Source organism: Tetranychus urticae, chromosome 3 (genome assembly GCF_039701765.1).
Source record: "Tetranychus urticae isolate SD_2017Ah chromosome 3, NJAU_TeUrti_SD_1.0, whole genome shotgun sequence".
Classification (NCBI taxonomy): Eukaryota; Metazoa; Arthropoda; class Arachnida; order Trombidiformes; family Tetranychidae; genus Tetranychus; species Tetranychus urticae.
The window spans coordinates 5,661,270-5,679,378 of NC_142960.1; the positions used below are offsets into that span (position 1 = coordinate 5,661,270).

Genomic DNA, 18,109 nt, shown 5'->3' on the forward strand with positions numbered 1-18,109 from the left:
AAACTCACCCTCCGTGGTCAGTATTGTTGTTGTAAAAGATGAACAGAGGAAAAAAGATGAATCCAAAACTGATGGCTTTAAACAAATGGTTTAACTGTAAGCTAAGGAGGAGGAAGAAGAAGAAGAAGAAGAAGATTAAAGATGATAATGATGAAGAAAAGGTTTTTATAAAGTTGAGTCTAATAATGTTTATAAAAAAAGCAGGTAAAATTTATGAAACTTGGGAGGATCTGACAGTTAAGTTGTGGCCTTGCTTTACCATCATCATTATCATCTTCCTACTTTCTCTGTTAATTAACTCAATTGATGTTATCGTTAATTAAGATGTTTCCCTTTGATTGTCTCAATTAACTTTAAACAAAGGTAAAGATACAAAAAAGCCGAACGTAAAAGGAAACCAAAAAGATTGAAAAAAACGCTTTAAAAACATATTCATCTTTTCATAACATTTTCATCATTCAATTGCAGTCGATTAACATTTTTAACGGGAAAATGAATCAAAGCTCTAAGTTGAACCAGATTGTGGCCTTTAACGCTTCGTAATTGCTCATCTTTATGGTTTATCATCTGTTGTAATTTGGCCAATTTTGACCTTTCATTGGTTCCAGGGAAGAGTTCAGTCAAGTCACTTGCTCAGAGTTTCTCATGTACCAATGATGATTGAGATAATAAAAAAAAGTCTCGTTTCTCAAGAAAATGAAATTTTCCTTTTTTTTGTGGTTTCACTTTTTGCTTGACCCAACCTTTTCATTAACCTCAGCTTTTACCTTCACAGGCTCAACTAATTGAATTAGTTGTTGAGTGAAAAAAAGTGTCTCAATGGCTAAGTCCATAGAAACTAATTCAATTACATTTTTTACTTTTCAACTTTTCCACCAAAATTGATACCTTTACCTTTACCAGTTTTTTGTTACCAACCTTGATCAACCTTTGTTTGTTTTGACAAAATCATTGAACCTTTAACCAAAAGTTGATTTAATCACAAGTTTGTATCAATCGATTGATTGATTTATCACTTTTTTACAATTTTCAACTGTAATTACATTGAAACTGTAATGATAAATCATGTTGATTAAATAAAGTAATTTGCTATTCAAAGGTTGATTTGCCTTTTTTCCAGATTACCTTTTGTCTTTTCTCATGTAAACCATTTAGATGTTTTTGTTTGCCAATTTAATAACATACAATTTAATTCAATTTACTTCATTGGAAGAGCAAAGAATGTAATTCAATATAATTATTAACTAAATGTATTCAATTATTTGAGGCAATCAAACTATTGAATGGCAAATGCAATGTTACATGTTTCAACTTGATTGAATGAGGATCAGGTTGATGGTTATAATGAAGATGTTGCTTGATCATTTAAATATTTAGCTTGTTGATTAAGTTGATTAAATGCTGCTATTGGTCAAACAGGGAAAATTGATGAGCGAACTCGCAAAATTCAAATTTCATCAACAGCTTTTTTTTCCCTTCGTTTCTGGGCTACAATTAAAATCATATTTAATTTCATTTGGTACCAAGTAATTATCAAGATTCTTGTCTTTGATGATGATAATGATGTTAAAACAGCTTTCAGTGTTTTCCTTAAATTGCAGTTATGATTTACAGATTGAAGGTTGAGTGTTACAAGTGGCGTGTTTCCGTGTCTATCAATAATCATTGATTGTAATTGATTTTGGGATTCTCTCGGTGGGAAACCATTTTAATTGTTTACCATTGGGTGTAACATTGATGGGTTGATTGGTTGAAATTAAAGATGCTTTTACGATATTTAACTTGTTAATTAACTTGTAAAGATTGTTGCAATTTTTACTTGTTAGACTTGTTGGACAATTGGTTTTTTTTGAAAATTGTTGCCTTTAAATTGTTTAATTCAATTTTCTGTTTGTTTGTCTTGTGTTGCCTGTTTAATGCATTATTACATAGTTAATCATTAATTTCATTTTAAATTGTGAGAATCAAAAATAAGTGTTGAGATTGCTTTTCTGCTTTCTCTGACTTCTTTCTTTACACAATGAATATAGTTGATGATATTAATGATAATACCTTTGTAATCAAAATGAAAGGTTGGTTTATTTTTTTATGATTATCATGATTATTTTTATTATTATTATGACCATTATTTGGAAGCGTTAGGAAATGTTTGTTGGGAGGGAAAAGCTTTTTTTCATCTTCTTCTTCTTTACCTTCAAAATAACCGGTTACAATGATAATGATGGAGCTTGTGGAGGAGGCTCAATGAAAATGATATACTTTAACCACCCAGCTTGTAACATCAATTTAATTTAATTATATTTTGATGTCTTCTTTGCCGACATCAGCATTGTCATCATCACCATCATGGTAATAATCATTCTCTTTCTTTAGATTCTTCTTCATGGTATTACATTGGTCTTTTTGTTGTTGCTGATGTTCAGGTAATAGTTTAAAGCAATCCAAACCAATGGACAATCAACTTGCTCTGTTAACGTCAACTGATGAAACCAGTGGTCTTGGAAATTAAAGATGATCAGGTTTTCGGTCAATTCAAGATTAAGCTTGAATAGACGAATTAACATGTTGAAAATTTGGATTCCCATCTTTTTTTTGGTTGAAATCTCGCTTCTCGAAGTAAATAAATGTAAAAATTTTAAGAATCACTTTTACATTTTAATAATTTTAAAAACAACAATTTCAACGAAAATTCATAAATGACTAGCAAGTTTAGGTAGCAACTAATTCATCACCAAGTTCAGTTTAATCATCAGGTTTATGCATTGTCCACTCTATGTTATGACTATCACGAGCAACGGCTACAATTTTATAACCATAAGTTTCAAGTGCATCTAGAACGCAGATAAATGGATAGTAACATGTAATAGTATATGGTATTGCTTCCTTGGCTGCAGAACGTCCATCACCAGGTCTGGGTGATGTGCTGCTCCAAACTATACTGTCAATGCATGCCTTCAGTCTTTCATCCTTTGTAGTTAGTCGGGTTTGAGGAGCCGCGATTTGTCCCTGGACTATAGCATACATCTCTGAACGCAAAGATAAAGGCTTGAAAACGAATTCAATAGATTACAAGGAAAATCCTGGAACAATAAGAGAAATATATTTTAAAAAGAAGTAACATTTTAACCTTAAAATAATAAGAACGATTTAATAACCAGTAAGCAATGTAACACTTCAGTAGTTGTGTGTAACTTCTTACATAGACACATTACGGATACTTACTTGATACAAGAAACGTTTCAAGACGCCACGGAATTACAAAGAACACAGAGTGTCAAATAACAGAAGAACGAGATTTAACAAGAAGAGAAATTTAACAAATTCATAAAAATTAAAAAATAGTTAAACTGATTGGCATAAACCAATTTATAAATAAATCTGATCATCATCAAGTAGCCGTTAAAATATCAATCTTTTGATACCTAAGATATCTTGTAAGATATCGATATGCAAATGTGCTTTAAAAACAGGCGCGCTATTCAATTGAAGCAAAAGCACTAACAAAATCTTAACTAAAATTGGAAAATTGTTTCGCCTTGAAACATCTAATGAACTAAAAGTGTCATTTTCATACTTTCTGTGAGTCAACCAATCTCCAGTGTTTTCAAATGAATAAGGCAAATACATATTGTTAGGATTGATGAAACTAAACAGCCACCAGCTTTTTGCGATTGAATTAACCTACAATTTAGAAAAGTCAAATTTAAATTGTTATCTTTAAACATTTCGTTTCCATTCTCTTGCCTTGGAAGCGGTAAAAAAGTCGGTTGATTGAAAGGTTGGAAGCAAAGCAAAGGTGTCAAAAAGGTTGTCCACTGACCCAAAAGGGTGGAAACACTTTTCACCTTTACCTTTACCTAGTCTTCAATTAGCTGGAAAGTAAAAGGTCCAAAGACATGAAAGTAAACCTTGAATAGGCCATTTATTAGCCCTCACAAGAGCGCAGACACACATACATAGCAGTTGAAAGAAGTACACTTTAGACAATTAACTTGGCAAACTGAATACCAATTGGCAAAGTAAAGGGCTAAAAGCAAGAAGAGAAAAAAAAACAACTCGTCAGATTATCCTTGAACAGTCACCATGAATCACTATAATCACCATAATCATCATAACAATCATCATAATAATAATCATCTCCATCATCATCTTGAAAAGTAAAGCCTGCAAACAGTTGAACATTACAACCTAAGCAAGTGACTCTTTTCCCCATCAAAGTGTAACCCAAGACCTTTGTTTTTTGTTACGTTAAATAGCTTCTCTTGTGATCACCATTTAATTGTATCATCTTGACTCATATCAAATGGTTCATTCCATTGATAAATTAATATAATTCCCTTCACTGTATGAGGTAATTCATTTAGAGTAATCGGAATCACTTTTAATGATAATATATATAAATATATTTATATACATTTTCCTCTTCCTCTTTGCTCAACAACAGTTAACGGTTGGAGGTCAATTGTAACATTAAACTGATCAACTTAAGATAACCTTTCATTGGATTCACCATTAAAAAAACGTTATCATTTTAAATTGTTATTGCTATTACAATCCATGTTTCCGTTTTAACCTTATTCAACCTCTTAAAAATGTAATAGGAATCACGCCTGTGATAATCACAATTAGATAACCATTCATTCATTGAGCCTTTTTCATTGAGTAAAACAAAATTGCACAAAAAGAAGCGAAATAATGGAATCTAAATGAAATGTCAAATTAACCATTTTTTTTACTGAAGAAACTAAATTAATCTTGAAATACTTTTGCTAATTAAAATGTAAGAATATGATCGTTAATCAATCAAAAACAGGTAATCGAGAAACAAAGGTAAACTGCGTGTTAAATCAGTTGATAAACAATTTAACCTTATTTTTGCGTTCATTTATTTCCTCTTCTTTAGGCTAAATCTAATTGATTGACAATGTGTTGTAAAAGTTGATTGATCAACAGCGTTTAGGAAAATGTTCATTTTCAAAACAAGAAACTGTCGGCAGGCAATCAAGTTTTCTTACCTGTGTTTAACAGTTGATTGTCTCTATTAATGGAAAAGGTAACTTTTTTTGAATAAATGTTGAAGGGAAAGTTGAAGGAAAAAAATGGAAAACACGATTCCAATGGATTGCCAATGAATCTATTGATCAGTGTTAATGATGGACTATTAAATGATGGACATGATCAACGTGAGAGATAATGTGAGATGATGATGAGAATGATGAGAATGGTAATGATGATGAGGATGATAATGATGGTGAAGGCAAAGATAAGCTACTGACCACACACAAAGAGTGGTAAACAGGGCATTTTTGGTTGATCACTTTTAACCATCTTTTTGGTTCATCGTTGGGTTAAGGGAAAGGTTTGACTTTTCAATGTCTCAAGAAAAGCTTTTCAAATCATTTTATATTCAAAACAACAATTTATTCAAAATAATATATAAAGTTAATAGTCAAAGGTTACAATAATTATGATTGATAAAAAAGCTCAAGATACAAATGTTCAGACAATTCGGGCTTCAAGAGATTTAAAAAGGTTTCACTTTTTTCGCTTAATGTAGTTGCTTCTTGGGTAGTGATGGCCATTGTAATGGTTTCTGTAATGGTGATGGGAATGATCGTATCGAGAGTGGTGAGGATAGTGAGGGTAGTGGGAATAGTTTGGATGGTGATAGTTGTGTGGGTAAAGATGGTTGTGATGTCCGTGATGGTGACCTCCATGGTCTAGGTATATAACTGCATTTGACTTTTGTGGACTAGATTTGTGGAGAAAGTGAAGAATTTCCCATTTTCCTGAACGATTTCCGGGTAAAATTACTTGACAACGAGCTTCCACATCAGGCGAGTAACCGGAATGCCTTACATGTGAACACTTGAAATGGGTTGGTGGAAGGTGGCTCAGTATTGGATATCGAGCATCATATGAGTTGGAAAAGGAATTGTCATGATAACGATGATCTGAATGCGAAAAGAAAAGAAATTTAAGTTTGGGAAAAACCTTGTAAACACTTTTCTACTCACCATAACCATGAGAAGTTCTTGGATATCTTAAATCGCCTGAAACCATTTCACCATTAACTGGTTCACCGGGAACATCTTCAATGGGAATCTCTTCAACATCACTTTCAGAATTTTCTGTAACACTTGGTTCATCCAAAGTCTCTGGGTTTTCTTCAGTTTCCGGGTCGACAACAAGTTCGCCATTTGTAGGTGAATCACTTGAAACGGGTTCATCAACAACAGGGTCAGTTATTTCTTCGCCATTATCCACCGAATCCACTCCATCAGAACTTACTTCTGGTTCATCTGAATTAGAAGAAAAGAAATGTTAGCAAAAACCAGAAACAGAAAGCAAAAGTTAAACGACATCACCTGATGGATAAGAACGAGAACGATGTGTTTCATGGCGATGGTTGGGATAATTGTAATGGTGGCCATGATGATGGTAAAAGTCGTCTCTTGTTCCATAGTGGTGAGGATAGTGATGGCCATAGTGACCATACCCGTGACCATAGTTGTGTCCATGGTGAGGGTGGTGATGGTGGTTGGACCTGAAATCGTGGTATGAATCTAAAAGCAAGGTTCCATCACGATTAGTCTCTGGAGTGGAGACTCGAAACGAATCGAATGAAGCTGAAGTTTTCGTTTCATTCGATTGTAAAGATTTTCCATTTTCTAACTTTTCCTTGGCTATCAGAGATGTCTTTTCACCACTCAATGGTACAGCTTCAAGGGTTGACCAAAGCACAGCTACATTGATAACTAGAGTAGAAAGTGTTGGTTAGTTGGTTAAACCTTTAAGTCAAGAGTTTCATTACCTATGGCAATCAACTTGTGACCATCCATTTTCATCATTTTCATAGTAGAGCAAATTTTTGTTTTCACTTTTCACTGATCGTTTACAATTGAATCTAATATCATCTTGGAGAAATGATTGCGTTTAAATACTAACCAGAAAGTGAGAGGGAAATGAAAAGAAGAGCAAAAATGTTCGATTATGGTGAAAAATGTCGATTGATCTTGGTTGACCTTTTAATAGGAGAAAAACCTGGAAGCCGAATCAATGGTCAAAGTCAAATACTTATCAAAGGAAAACAAAGACAATTGATGTTTATTGAATTTTGGGTTGAACCAGTAAATTATTAATTTTGCCTCTTTCATTGTTTTATCAATCACAATGTTGAAAGTGAATTTAATATTTCCAACTGAGATGATCTGAATAATGAAACTTGACCCAGAGTAACAATTGTTTTTGGCCATTGTTGTGGTCAAATTAATTGACCTAAAAAACATTTTCCTGGTAAAGAGCAACTAGCAATTTCTCGACGAACACCAACATGAAAAGTTGATTTAAAATAATGTTTCAATTGTTGCTCATCTTTTCCATCAATCAGTGGACAAGCAAGACAGAGAAAAAGAAAGATCAAAGATGAGAAAAGAAGATGAAAAGAAGATGAGAGAAGAAGAAGAGAAAGCAACTTCTCTGGTTAAGAAAAGTGAAGAAGGTTAAATATGTATGTTGAGATAATTTTTGCTGCTCTTGCCAATAATAGTTATAATTATAAGGCATCAGGCTAAAGATGATGATGATGATGAAGAAAAAGAAGAGAGAAAGAAAATGTTCTTTTCTCCAAGTTGTATTTCTCATCTTCTCAGTAACAAGAAATGCTAATGATATAGGTTGAACTATGCCTTACGGGTAAATGTTGTTTGTAAGCTAAAGGCAATTGATGCCGACGGTTTAACGTTTGTTTCATTCAACTGTTAAGGTAAGTGTTTATCATGAGCTTCAAGAGCCTTTTGCCAACCTAAGAGATGTGCTCTTACAGCTTACGCTTAGTCTCTCTTTCAGCCTCCTTAAGTTGATCCATTATTTTAGGTGTGAAATGGGAGGATCGAGATACGTTAACTTAACCAATATAAGTTTTACTTTATTATTAGTTTTCCTTTAACCTCTTCTCTCTTCATCATCATCGTAATCATCATACCTTTACCAGTCATTATTTTCATCATTTTCATCATCCATTAACATCATCATTGTTCAACATTGTTTATCACAGGAATATTTTGAAAAACCTTTTCTTTCTTACCTTCGATGACGATATCGTTACAGTCTTTTGATTGCTTCAAAGTTATTGATTTACTGGTTAAAAAGTCAATTAATCATTGAACAAATTTGACTTCAACTCCAACTCAATGGTAAACCTTATTTTGCTGTTGATAATTTTCGGTCACTTTTTTCATTTGTAAAATCGAAGGGAAAATATTTGAAAAATTTGACTCTCAGTTGATTCGTTGGTTAAATTGGGTTGCAATTGGGTTGCTTAGTTGTTGGATTGTTTTTATAAACAGAAATGCCTTTTCAAATTGATTTGTCAATTGAAGGTCCTGTTAAAGTGACACTTGACTCTGTTGCAAATTGACTCTCAGTTCATCATCCTCATCAGCAAGAACAATGTTTGCCTTTTCAAAATCAAAAACTCAATTTACATTTTCATTGAACCCACACCGATAATCATTATGCTGACGACAACGTTATGGGAGGTCAAACCTTTGAGAAAGGCCAAAAGACGAGAAGACAAAAAATGTTAACATTTCCCTTCATCTTAACCATTGCCTCAGCAATTGCCTCAACCATCGCCTTAACCATCAACTTAATCAACTTAATCAATCAGCAAATCTACTCTTTAACATAATTGTCTAAGCACAATGTTGAATCGTTAATTAAGATTCACTCTGTTTTCCTACTTATCACAATAATTAACAATTGAAATGATCCTAATCAGTAGTAGTCAAAAGTCCGGGTCTGGACCAAATTGTCCGACCTGGACCACTAAAATTTGTCCGGGTCTGAACCAAACACAGACATACTGTATTGAACTATTAATTTGCAATTCTTTGTATTTAAATTAGCTTTTTCACTCTTATTGAATTTTATTAGCAATAGCTTTTTTTAATCTTTCAAACTTTGGAACAGCTTTTTAAACCAATTGACGTCATCATTTTTTTTCTGCTGCAATTCTAAAGTAAACTTGTCCGACTCTGGGACAACTATATAAGACGCTTTTTACCCATGACTACTCTCACAAAAAAATGGATGCCTTAACATATAAGAACATGATCGGGATCTTAATGATCTTAGTTATTATTATTGTTTTAATAATTCGTACATTCTATCACCCAACAAGTGAACATGTTATCAAACTCGCTTAATTTCACGATTGATAACATCGTAAGTCTATGGAAAATAGACGGACCTATACAATTAGAAATTGACAACTCTAAACGAAAAAAGAAATTCAATGCTCAAGTTATCCGAAGAAGTGGAGTTTTTTTAGTTTTTGCTTCTGGTAAAGTTGTTGCGACAGGATTCAAAGAAGTGACTAAAGCCGGTTCTGCCTTACAAGAATTATATCCGGATAATAAAGTTATCTTCAACAAAGTAGTTAACATAACTGCTCATAGCTTTGTGCCATACACATTCAATATCCGTGAACTAATAGATTCCCATGAGGATACCTCTTACGAACCTGAAATTTACCCAGCAGTCTACATCAAACTCAATGGGTTAACTTTAATCTATTATTCAACTGGATCAATCATTATAACTGGAGCCAAGGAATTATCACAGATAGATGGCGCTCTATCTCAATTCGCCAAACGAACAGCTCCGATGGGTATATAAAGAATAAATACAAATGAAAAAATTCATTGCACTTTTGTTTCCCTATTGTTAAACATGACTTGGAAAAACTTCACTCTTCACAATGACTCAATATGTCTTAAAATTTGTTTCGGTGACAAAGTTAAACGTATTGACATACGTGCCATCATAAACAATTTACCGTCTAAATATGGTGTATCTCTGACAGCTGCTGAGTTTAAATTTTTAGTAAAGTATTATAAAAAGTTTAACGAATCACCTCTGGAAGCACGATACTTCAAAATAGCTGTGAGAAAATATTCGAACAAATCAATTGAAATAGTGAAAAATGGTTCCAAGGTTATCACTCCACTCTCCTTCTGGGACAAAATTTCATCACTAGTTCCTCTTACAATATATTTGGTATCTGAGGAAATAGCTGTAAACCAGTTAATTGATCTATATATTCTTTCATTTTACCTGGATGTCGAACAAATCCTTACAAGACAGTGGGGTCCTGGTCTATGTTTTAGCTGCGATCCAGATAATTCAATTGTGTATCAATTGGGATTAGCTGAAGAGAAAGAATTCAAAAATAGAAAGATCGATACTGGATCTTTGGATCTATTTATTGGATCAAACAAAGAGGTTTCCAGCTCCCTCGTTGCATTCATGTATAAATAGAGACTATCTTCCCTTCTTTTGTACATTCTTCATTCAAACTTCAAGCTATCAACATGGATATCATCTGTGCCTATTTTGACGCTCAAGGATTTTTTATTGATGGAGTTTTCCAGCCACGTGAAATATGTTTATTAAATGACAATTCAATAATAAATTTAATTGTGAACCAAGTATATTCTAGACCAACGGAGAAGGAAAAAGTACAAATCGAATATTTGACTAACAAATTTCATGGACTTGATCAGGTTCCAAAAAGTTCTGTTAAAGAGGACTATGCGAAAACTTTGATAAAATTGTTTTATGAGTTTTCTCTGGAAGGACGAAAGTATTACATAGCGTGTAAATCTAAGGAATCAGAAAAATATCTTACTGAGCTGAAAATTCCTGTCTTAAATATTCTGGAAGTATACAATGCAACACATAAAACTATCACTCGAGATCAAAAACCATGTTCCTTCCATAATCGTGACGATAGCTATCTTAAGTGTTCACTTAATATTGTTCAAGACATGAAAAAATTCATAGATGATATGGACATCGGTCAAATTGAAATTGATTAATTTGTTTAAGAAACTCAATAATTTTTTTTCAAACTAAAAAAAATGAAGCCTTACTTTATTTATTTACATCACCCATTTACAATGTTAGTTGCTGGTCCAACTGGTTCGGGAAAAACCAGATGGATTACACAATTAATATCAGGCGCGAATAGATTTTCATCTCCACCACCACAAAAAATAACTTATTTTTATGGTGAGTACCAAAGTATTTTCGGTTCAATCAAAGGAGTTAATTTTATTAAAGGTTTACCCGAAAATCTGATTGAAAAATTTGACGGGACAGTTCCTGAATGGATTATCATTGATGATCTAATGTCAGAGTCAACAAACTCTAAAATTATCAGTGAACTATTTACTAAAGGTTCACATCACCGTAATCTTTCGGTGATCCTCATTGTTCAAAATTTCTTTACAAGAGGTAAAGAAAGTAGAAACATATCTTTGAATTCACAATACATTGTATTATTTAAAAATCCACGGGATCAATCAATTATCACAAGTATCGGTAGACAAATGTTACCCGGTAAAGTCAGTAAATTACAAGCAATTTATGAAGATGCTACCTCAGCACCCTATTCATATTTATTCGTCGACTTAAAACCTGAAACTCCAATGGAAGTTAGATTTCTATCTAATGTTTTAGGCGAGAAGGACTACATTACAACATACTTAGTATAAGAATGCAACTATTTACAGTTTATTAAAAATGACAGTAAAGACCGCAATCAAATGCTTACCTAGCCTGAAAGCGCTAGCAAAAGCGAAAACTAATAAGCAAAGAAAACTCATTCTTGATCACGCCAACAAGTGCATTTACAGCGTGATTGCTGAAATTGCAAGAGAAACCTTGAAAGGTACTTTTGATTTATCAGAACAACGTAAAAATAAACTAAAACCGTATAAGAAGCATATACGTGCACTAGCAAGAAAATCTAATCCTACCACTAAAAAGAAAATTATCAATCAACAAGGTGGATTTCTACCCGGATTACTTGTTCCAGCAATCACTTTACTCGCAAATTTAGCTGCAAGATGAATTCAGTGACCCGTATGTTCATGGTTTCTGAAGATTACTTCAGACGTAATTGCGAGAAACCAACCGTAACTAATCGACTGTTAAATACAAATATTCCCCTTGATACACAAATTAAATTACTCAATGATTTTGTTTCAAGAACAAAAGATAATTTCCCTAATCAGCCAGCTACTTCATTTGAATACAAAGATGAACCTAAAGAATATGAAGAGGAAGAATTCCCTCGTGAAAGCGTTTATGAAACGCCTCCACCAAATCCGGCATGGGCAACACCTGTACCTGCACCAAAACCGGCATGGGCACGAAGTCTATTACCTGCGACGCCTGTACGTCAAACTCCAGCGAAATTAGAAATGGCTTTAAGAAATATTCCCGGACTTTTCAATAAGAAAGGTGAAGTTTTAAGGTCTGGTGGTGATAAGGTATATGGTAGTAGATTGAGCAAGATTGTAGATCATTTAACTAAGGATGCTACCGTTCCACTACCTAACGGAGGCCCTGCTGTTATTCGTAGAATAAGACGAGAGTATCCTCATTTAGTAAAGCATATTAGAAATCCGCGTGCAATTGACATGATAACGACAAAGAAGAGATGGAATTAAGCAAAATATATTTCGATCCTAAATCACCCGGTTCATTCGGTGGAGTTAAAAAATTGTACCAAGTAGCGAAAGAAGTCAATCCAAAAATCAAGTTCAAAGAAGTTGATGCTTGGATTAGAGATCAAGATACATACAATCTATTCAGAAGATCAATAAAAAATTTTCCAAGATTACCTATTCTAGTTGATAGAATAGATGAGCAATGGCAAGCAGATATTATGGATATGACTTGGTTAGCCAAATCAAACAATAATATCAAATACTTATTAAATGTTATTGATTGTCTTAGTCGATATGCGTGGAGTATCCCTTTAAAAGATAAATCAGCCTTATCGGTTATCAATGCCTTCCGGAAAATTGAAAGAAAACCTGAAAAACTACAAACTGATCAAGGAAAAGAGTTTGTAAATCGTTACTTGAAAGAATACTTAACAAATAATAATGTTAATCATTTCACATCGACTGATGATGTTATAAAATGTGCGATAGTTGAAAGATTCAACCGTACCTTAAGAACAAGGATTTACAGATACATGCACTTTAAAAACAGTCAACGATATATTGATGCACTAGATAAAATTATCGATGCATATAATTCATCTTACCATCGAACAATCAAAATGTCACCTAAACAAGCATTGCTTTATCCAAGCAAAGCAATTAGTAATATCTTCAAAGCACAAAAGAAAAATATGAAGAAACAAACCGCATATAAAGTTGGTGATTTCGTAAGAATAACTCGCGCTAAATCTATTTTCGAAAAAGGTGCGACCTCAAATTGGACAGAAGAATTATTCAAGATAATCAAAGTAAAGAAAACACCTCAAGGATATATTTACAGATTAGTTGATTGGAGCGAGGAACCAATAACATCTGTATTTTATCACGATGAAATATTTCCTGTTAAAGAACCTAATCTGTATAAGATTGAAAAAATCCTTAAAGAACGAATAAATCCACTTACAAAGAAAAAAGAATATTTCGTTAAATGGTTAGGTTATCCTAATAAATTCAATAGCTGGGTAGAAAATGTCGAGTGAATACTTTGTTGATGTTGTATCAAACGCAAGTATGGAAACTTACCCTGACAACACAATATCTAAATTCACTAATCGACTTGCAACTCCATTGCATCTCGATGGCGAATGGTCAGTAGCAGTTCAAGAAGTATTTTACCCATTGTCACATAAACCGATCAAGAGATCAATCAATTATTTCATCTCTTATCGAGGGAGGAGACCAACCGTATCAATAGACTTTGATTATCAAGAAAACGATGATGTTGAAGGAATGCTTAAAAAGCTCAATAAAAGCATATCAGATTCTCATCTACAAATTGGTTTAGCAGGTATAAATAAACAAAAAGATTTCAAACCACCACAACTAGTTCTAATCAATGAAGGGGAACCTACTAAGCAAAAGAAAAAAGTAGTTATTAAAGCCGGAAGAATTCCAGACGCTGAAAAAGGTGTTTACCCTATTTTCTCCGATCACACATTCATACGAGCTTTAGGATTTGATAACAATACGTTCGCCAGCGAGATGCAGCAAGCTGTTGCCGAAAGTTGGGATGAAATCAAAGCGCCAAATCAACCTGATCTTGGACCTAAATCTCATTTGATGTTCATCTATTCAGATATTATCCATGCACATTTACTTGGGGATATTTCAGCAAGAGTACTAAGAGTAGTACCTCTTAATCGTGAACCTAGTGATAAACTTGGTCACATGACTTTTACTTCACCTTATTATTATCCTGTACGTTCAAACAAAATCGAAGATATAAGTATTGTCTTATGTGATGAAACCGGTAATCAAATTAGATTCAAAACTGGTCGCGTTTTTCTCAGCTTACATTTCAAGAAAACTGTATAAGAATAAATAAAAATGAGTTTATATTAAAAAAATGAATCGTAAAATTTATTGTCCGTGTGATAGTGATTTCACTCAACATTACCGATCCCAAGCAGGCAATGGTTACTCTGATATTACATTGTATCGAGGACAGCCTTACCAGCGAGGATATGGAATTGGTTCTGTTTTTCGAAGATTTGGTGTCCCAATTCTTCAATTTCTCGGTAAACAATTTGTTAAAACTGGTATTGACGTCGGCAATGATTATTTATCAGGCACTAACTTAAGATCTTCATTTAAGGCAAGAGGGAGACAAGGCCTCAAGAATGCCGCTAAAGAAGGATTAAGTAAACTTGATTCACTAGTTGATCAAGTCGGTACTGGTATAAGAAAACGAAAACGTCGTAAACTTAAAACTAAAAAGAAAGATATTTTCTCATGATGGAGTACTTACATGAATCTTCACTACCTTCAAGCAAGTCTGAGTTACAGGTATTTACTATACCTCCTACTCAAACTGCTATTGAATCAAGCTATGAAGTCGAATATCGCCCGGTTTCTAGTCTTGAATCAAGTAATTTCTATGAAATAAATGTCCCTTCAAGTGAAGACTTTACTGATTTAGCATCTACAATGATACATTTGAATGTTGTTGTTACAACCAATACTCATTTAGCATTAGCAGAAGAAAACCATGTGCGAGCTGTAGAGAATTTTGGAAATGCAATGTTCGAGCAGATCGACGTTTTCCTAGGTTCAGTTAATACTGTCCAAGCAAATAACATGTACCATTATCAATCATATCTCGAAGACTTATTATTCAGACACCCTAATTTCTGTGACTCGGGAAGTCAAGTAACAGAAACTGATTTACGTCAACCTTTCGATTTATTTTTCCGTTTACATTCATCAATATGTGAACAGGATAAATTGCTACTGAATGGTGTACCTTTAACTTTTAGATTCACTAAAAGTCCATCGGGTTTTCCATTAGTGTCCCCTGATGTGACTGAATATAAATTCACAATCAAAAAGTTTTCTCTTTTTATCAAAAGAGTCAAACTTTTCCCCGAAGCACATAAGAGTTTACTTCAAGGTTTGGATAAAGGTGCTGCTAAATATTTCATTACAAGAAATGATACTCGAAGTTTCGCTATTTCAGCAGGACAAACATCAGTATCAATTGAAAACATTTTCAATGGCGTTCTACCACGTCGAATACTTATTGGTCTCGTAAAAGATTCAGCCCATTCAGGCTCTATTAAAGAGAACCCATTTGATTTTCTAAACTTCAAAACTAACTATATCGCATTATCAGTTGACGGACATACTGTTCCAAGTATACCGTATACTCCTAATTTTGCCGAAAATTTATTTGCCAGGGAATTTATTAATCTTTATAGATGTTTCAATCAAGATGAAGGAATCCCTCAATTAAATTTATCTAAAGAATCTTACTTCTCCAATTCAACTTTATTTGCATTTGATCTAACCCCTGATGGAAGTATTGGTGCTGAAAATGGAACTTTATCTCTAATTAGAAGAGGAAATATAAGACTTGATATTAAGTTCACTGCTAAACTTGATGTTTCGATAAAAGCAATTGTGTTTGCACAATTCGATAATTTGATTACTATTGATAAAGACCGAGTTGTACGTTTAGACTACTAGAATGCTAACAACTATCGAAATACAAAACTTGTTAAAAGACGTGCCATGGTTCAATGGTGTTTTTGCACTAGATCAACTACCAAGATGGATATATACTCCTAGTTCAGTTATAATCAACCTTGATGAAAGTTATAAACCAGGAAGTCATTGGGTGGCCGTTTATTTTGACAAGAATAAAGTAGCTCATTATTTCGATTCTTTCGGAAGACAACCTCAAGGAAATATACTTACTTTTATTGAAGCTAATTCTGATTACTATATTTTTAATCCTATAAAGTATCAAGGCAATCTATCCATTGCTTGTGGTTACTTTTGTATTCTTTTTGTTTTATCAGTTAATTCCCTTAATTCATTTTATAAACTCTTCAGTAAATGTAAACACGAAAGTAATGAAAAGACGTTATTTAGAAAATTAAAAAAATATTTATTATAAATCATCCAAAATCTAATTAATTTTCGAATATTTATGAAAGAGAATTTCACTGGTCTATTTTATAGTGACCATACGCGTATGAGGTTAATTTGTCAGTCCAATATCTTTTATCATCAAAAGGTGATAACATAACTTTGGTTCTTTGAATCATTTGAATATTATGATGGTCTGATTGTAGTGTAATGGCAGTGTCACTAGTGATTCTGTGATCATGAAGGCAGGTTAAGTAATCTTCAAAAGTAATTTTATTTTTGAGGATTGAACGAGGAACTCCTTTAGCTCGTTTTTTAACTTCATCCTCAGTTTTCACAGCATAAAGTTTTGGACGAATTCCTACAAATTCACCAATTTGTTTACCAGCAAGCTCGTCCTTCAAATAACCGATTTTTTTATTATTAACATTCGAGTATAAAGGATGTTCTTTGGGGTAATTTGAAAAGTCCATGATTGAAGAGAAATATCGAAGATCACTCACTATATCTTGCGTTTTGATTGCGTAGATCAGTGAGTCTGTATCAGTATAAATCATATTGATATTATCACGATAATGCTGTTTGAAAGTGTCATAATGGATTTCGAACATCTTAAGTTTTGCCAACTCCAGAACTGTGAAACCAATTGATATCGGTTTATTCATCATGACACTCAATTTTCGCATCCAGAATATCATCTTATTTTCATCCAATATCATGAATCTTTGACACTGATCCTTGCGTAGATGCCTCTGAGCTTCAATATCCTGAAGTGCAATTTCGACTGTACGATGCTTTCGTACATCTTCAATGGTTTTACCATAAATTGAATTGACAAGGAGTTTATAAAAGTCCTTTTCAAAATCAGATGTAGCTGCTTGTCTTTTGGATGTACAAAATTGAACATATTCAGCGAGCCATGCTGATTGGTAAAACTCGATGACTCTGTGAACTTTTGTGATTTCCATTCCTTTGCTCAAGTAAAACTTCAAATTACGATAATGAATAACGTATCGTGTTTTTTTAAGGAAATTCGTAGTTAGTTTTTCAGATATTGATATTTTAATTCCTTTCTGTTTGAGTTCGTTGGCTAGTTCAAGTTGATAAGGACTGTACAATCTTTCATTGATCTTTAGTTTTTCAGGAGCTAGTGGAAAATCATTATGTAGATCATGCAGCTCCTGTGGATATTCTAAATCAACTTCCAAGATATATCCAGTATCTGAATCATCTGCTGTGTTGATGATTTGTGCAATCGGTGTATTGGACCATTTAAATCCGGAAACTGGTAATTTCTCAGACATTGCATAACCATAGAGGTTGTTAACGTCGAGATAAAGAAGAAAAGATGAGGGTTTGCTCGGATCGAAGTCAGGTAAATATTGATTGTTCGCCTTGACATGACGTTTGGTTACAATTGTTTGTCCACCTCGGATTCCTCTTTCAATCATTAAAAACATATTGAGATCAGTTAGAAGCCCTAACTCAATTCTGGTCTTTTTGAGTGCTGCATTCCACGTTAGTCCAGGTGAAGAAAATTGATGTAGAGGATCCAAAGAAAAATTAGATATTGACATCTGTCGAAAATTTTCAAACACTGAAGCTAACAATAATACATCTACTTTCAAGTAAATATCATGGAGATCCTTCAATGATTG

The 18,109-nt window shown here is 33.3% G+C and overlaps 3 protein-coding genes and 1 long non-coding RNA gene across 5 annotated transcripts; 2 read left to right on the forward strand and 2 right to left on the reverse strand.

Moving 5' to 3' along the window:
• Positions 1-2,633: 2,633 nt before the first annotated feature.
• On the reverse strand, positions 2,634-3,364 carry LOC149093246 (uncharacterized). The gene is made up of 2 exons (XR_016200289.1): positions 3,223-3,364; positions 2,634-3,080 (listed from the first exon to the last, which is right to left on the reverse strand). It is a non-coding gene; the product is annotated as an uncharacterized LOC149093246 (long non-coding RNA).
• A 2,035-nt stretch (positions 3,365-5,399) lies between these two features.
• On the reverse strand, positions 5,400-8,337 carry LOC107370983 (uncharacterized). 2 transcript variants are annotated; one of them, XM_089268972.1, is made up of 5 exons: positions 8,087-8,337; positions 6,815-6,943; positions 6,369-6,758; positions 6,018-6,302; positions 5,400-5,954 (listed from the first exon to the last, which is right to left on the reverse strand). In XM_089268972.1, the coding sequence occupies exons 2-5, from the start codon at positions 6,855-6,857 to the stop codon at positions 5,536-5,538; spliced, it is 1,137 nt and encodes a 378-aa protein (XP_089125098.1). In that variant the 5' UTR covers positions 6,858-6,943; positions 8,087-8,337; the 3' UTR covers positions 5,400-5,535. The 2 variants fall into 2 exon arrangements, with proteins under 2 accessions (XP_089125098.1, XP_015794416.2); XM_015938930.3 differs by lacking the exon at positions 8,087-8,337 and having other exon boundaries at positions 6,815-6,984.
• Positions 8,338-9,189: 852 nt separating this feature from the next.
• Positions 9,190-9,681, forward strand: LOC107370545 (TATA-box-binding protein-like 1). The gene has a single exon (XM_015938526.2). It carries the CDS (start codon positions 9,190-9,192, stop codon positions 9,679-9,681), a length of 492 nt encoding a protein of 163 aa, XP_015794012.2.
• A 5,135-nt stretch (positions 9,682-14,816) lies between these two features.
• On the forward strand, positions 14,817-16,046 carry LOC149093247 (uncharacterized protein F54H12.2-like). Its single transcript, XM_089269307.1, has one exon. It carries the CDS (start codon positions 14,817-14,819, stop codon positions 16,044-16,046), a length of 1,230 nt encoding a protein of 409 aa, XP_089125433.1.
• The last annotated feature ends 2,063 nt before the right edge of the window (positions 16,047-18,109 follow it).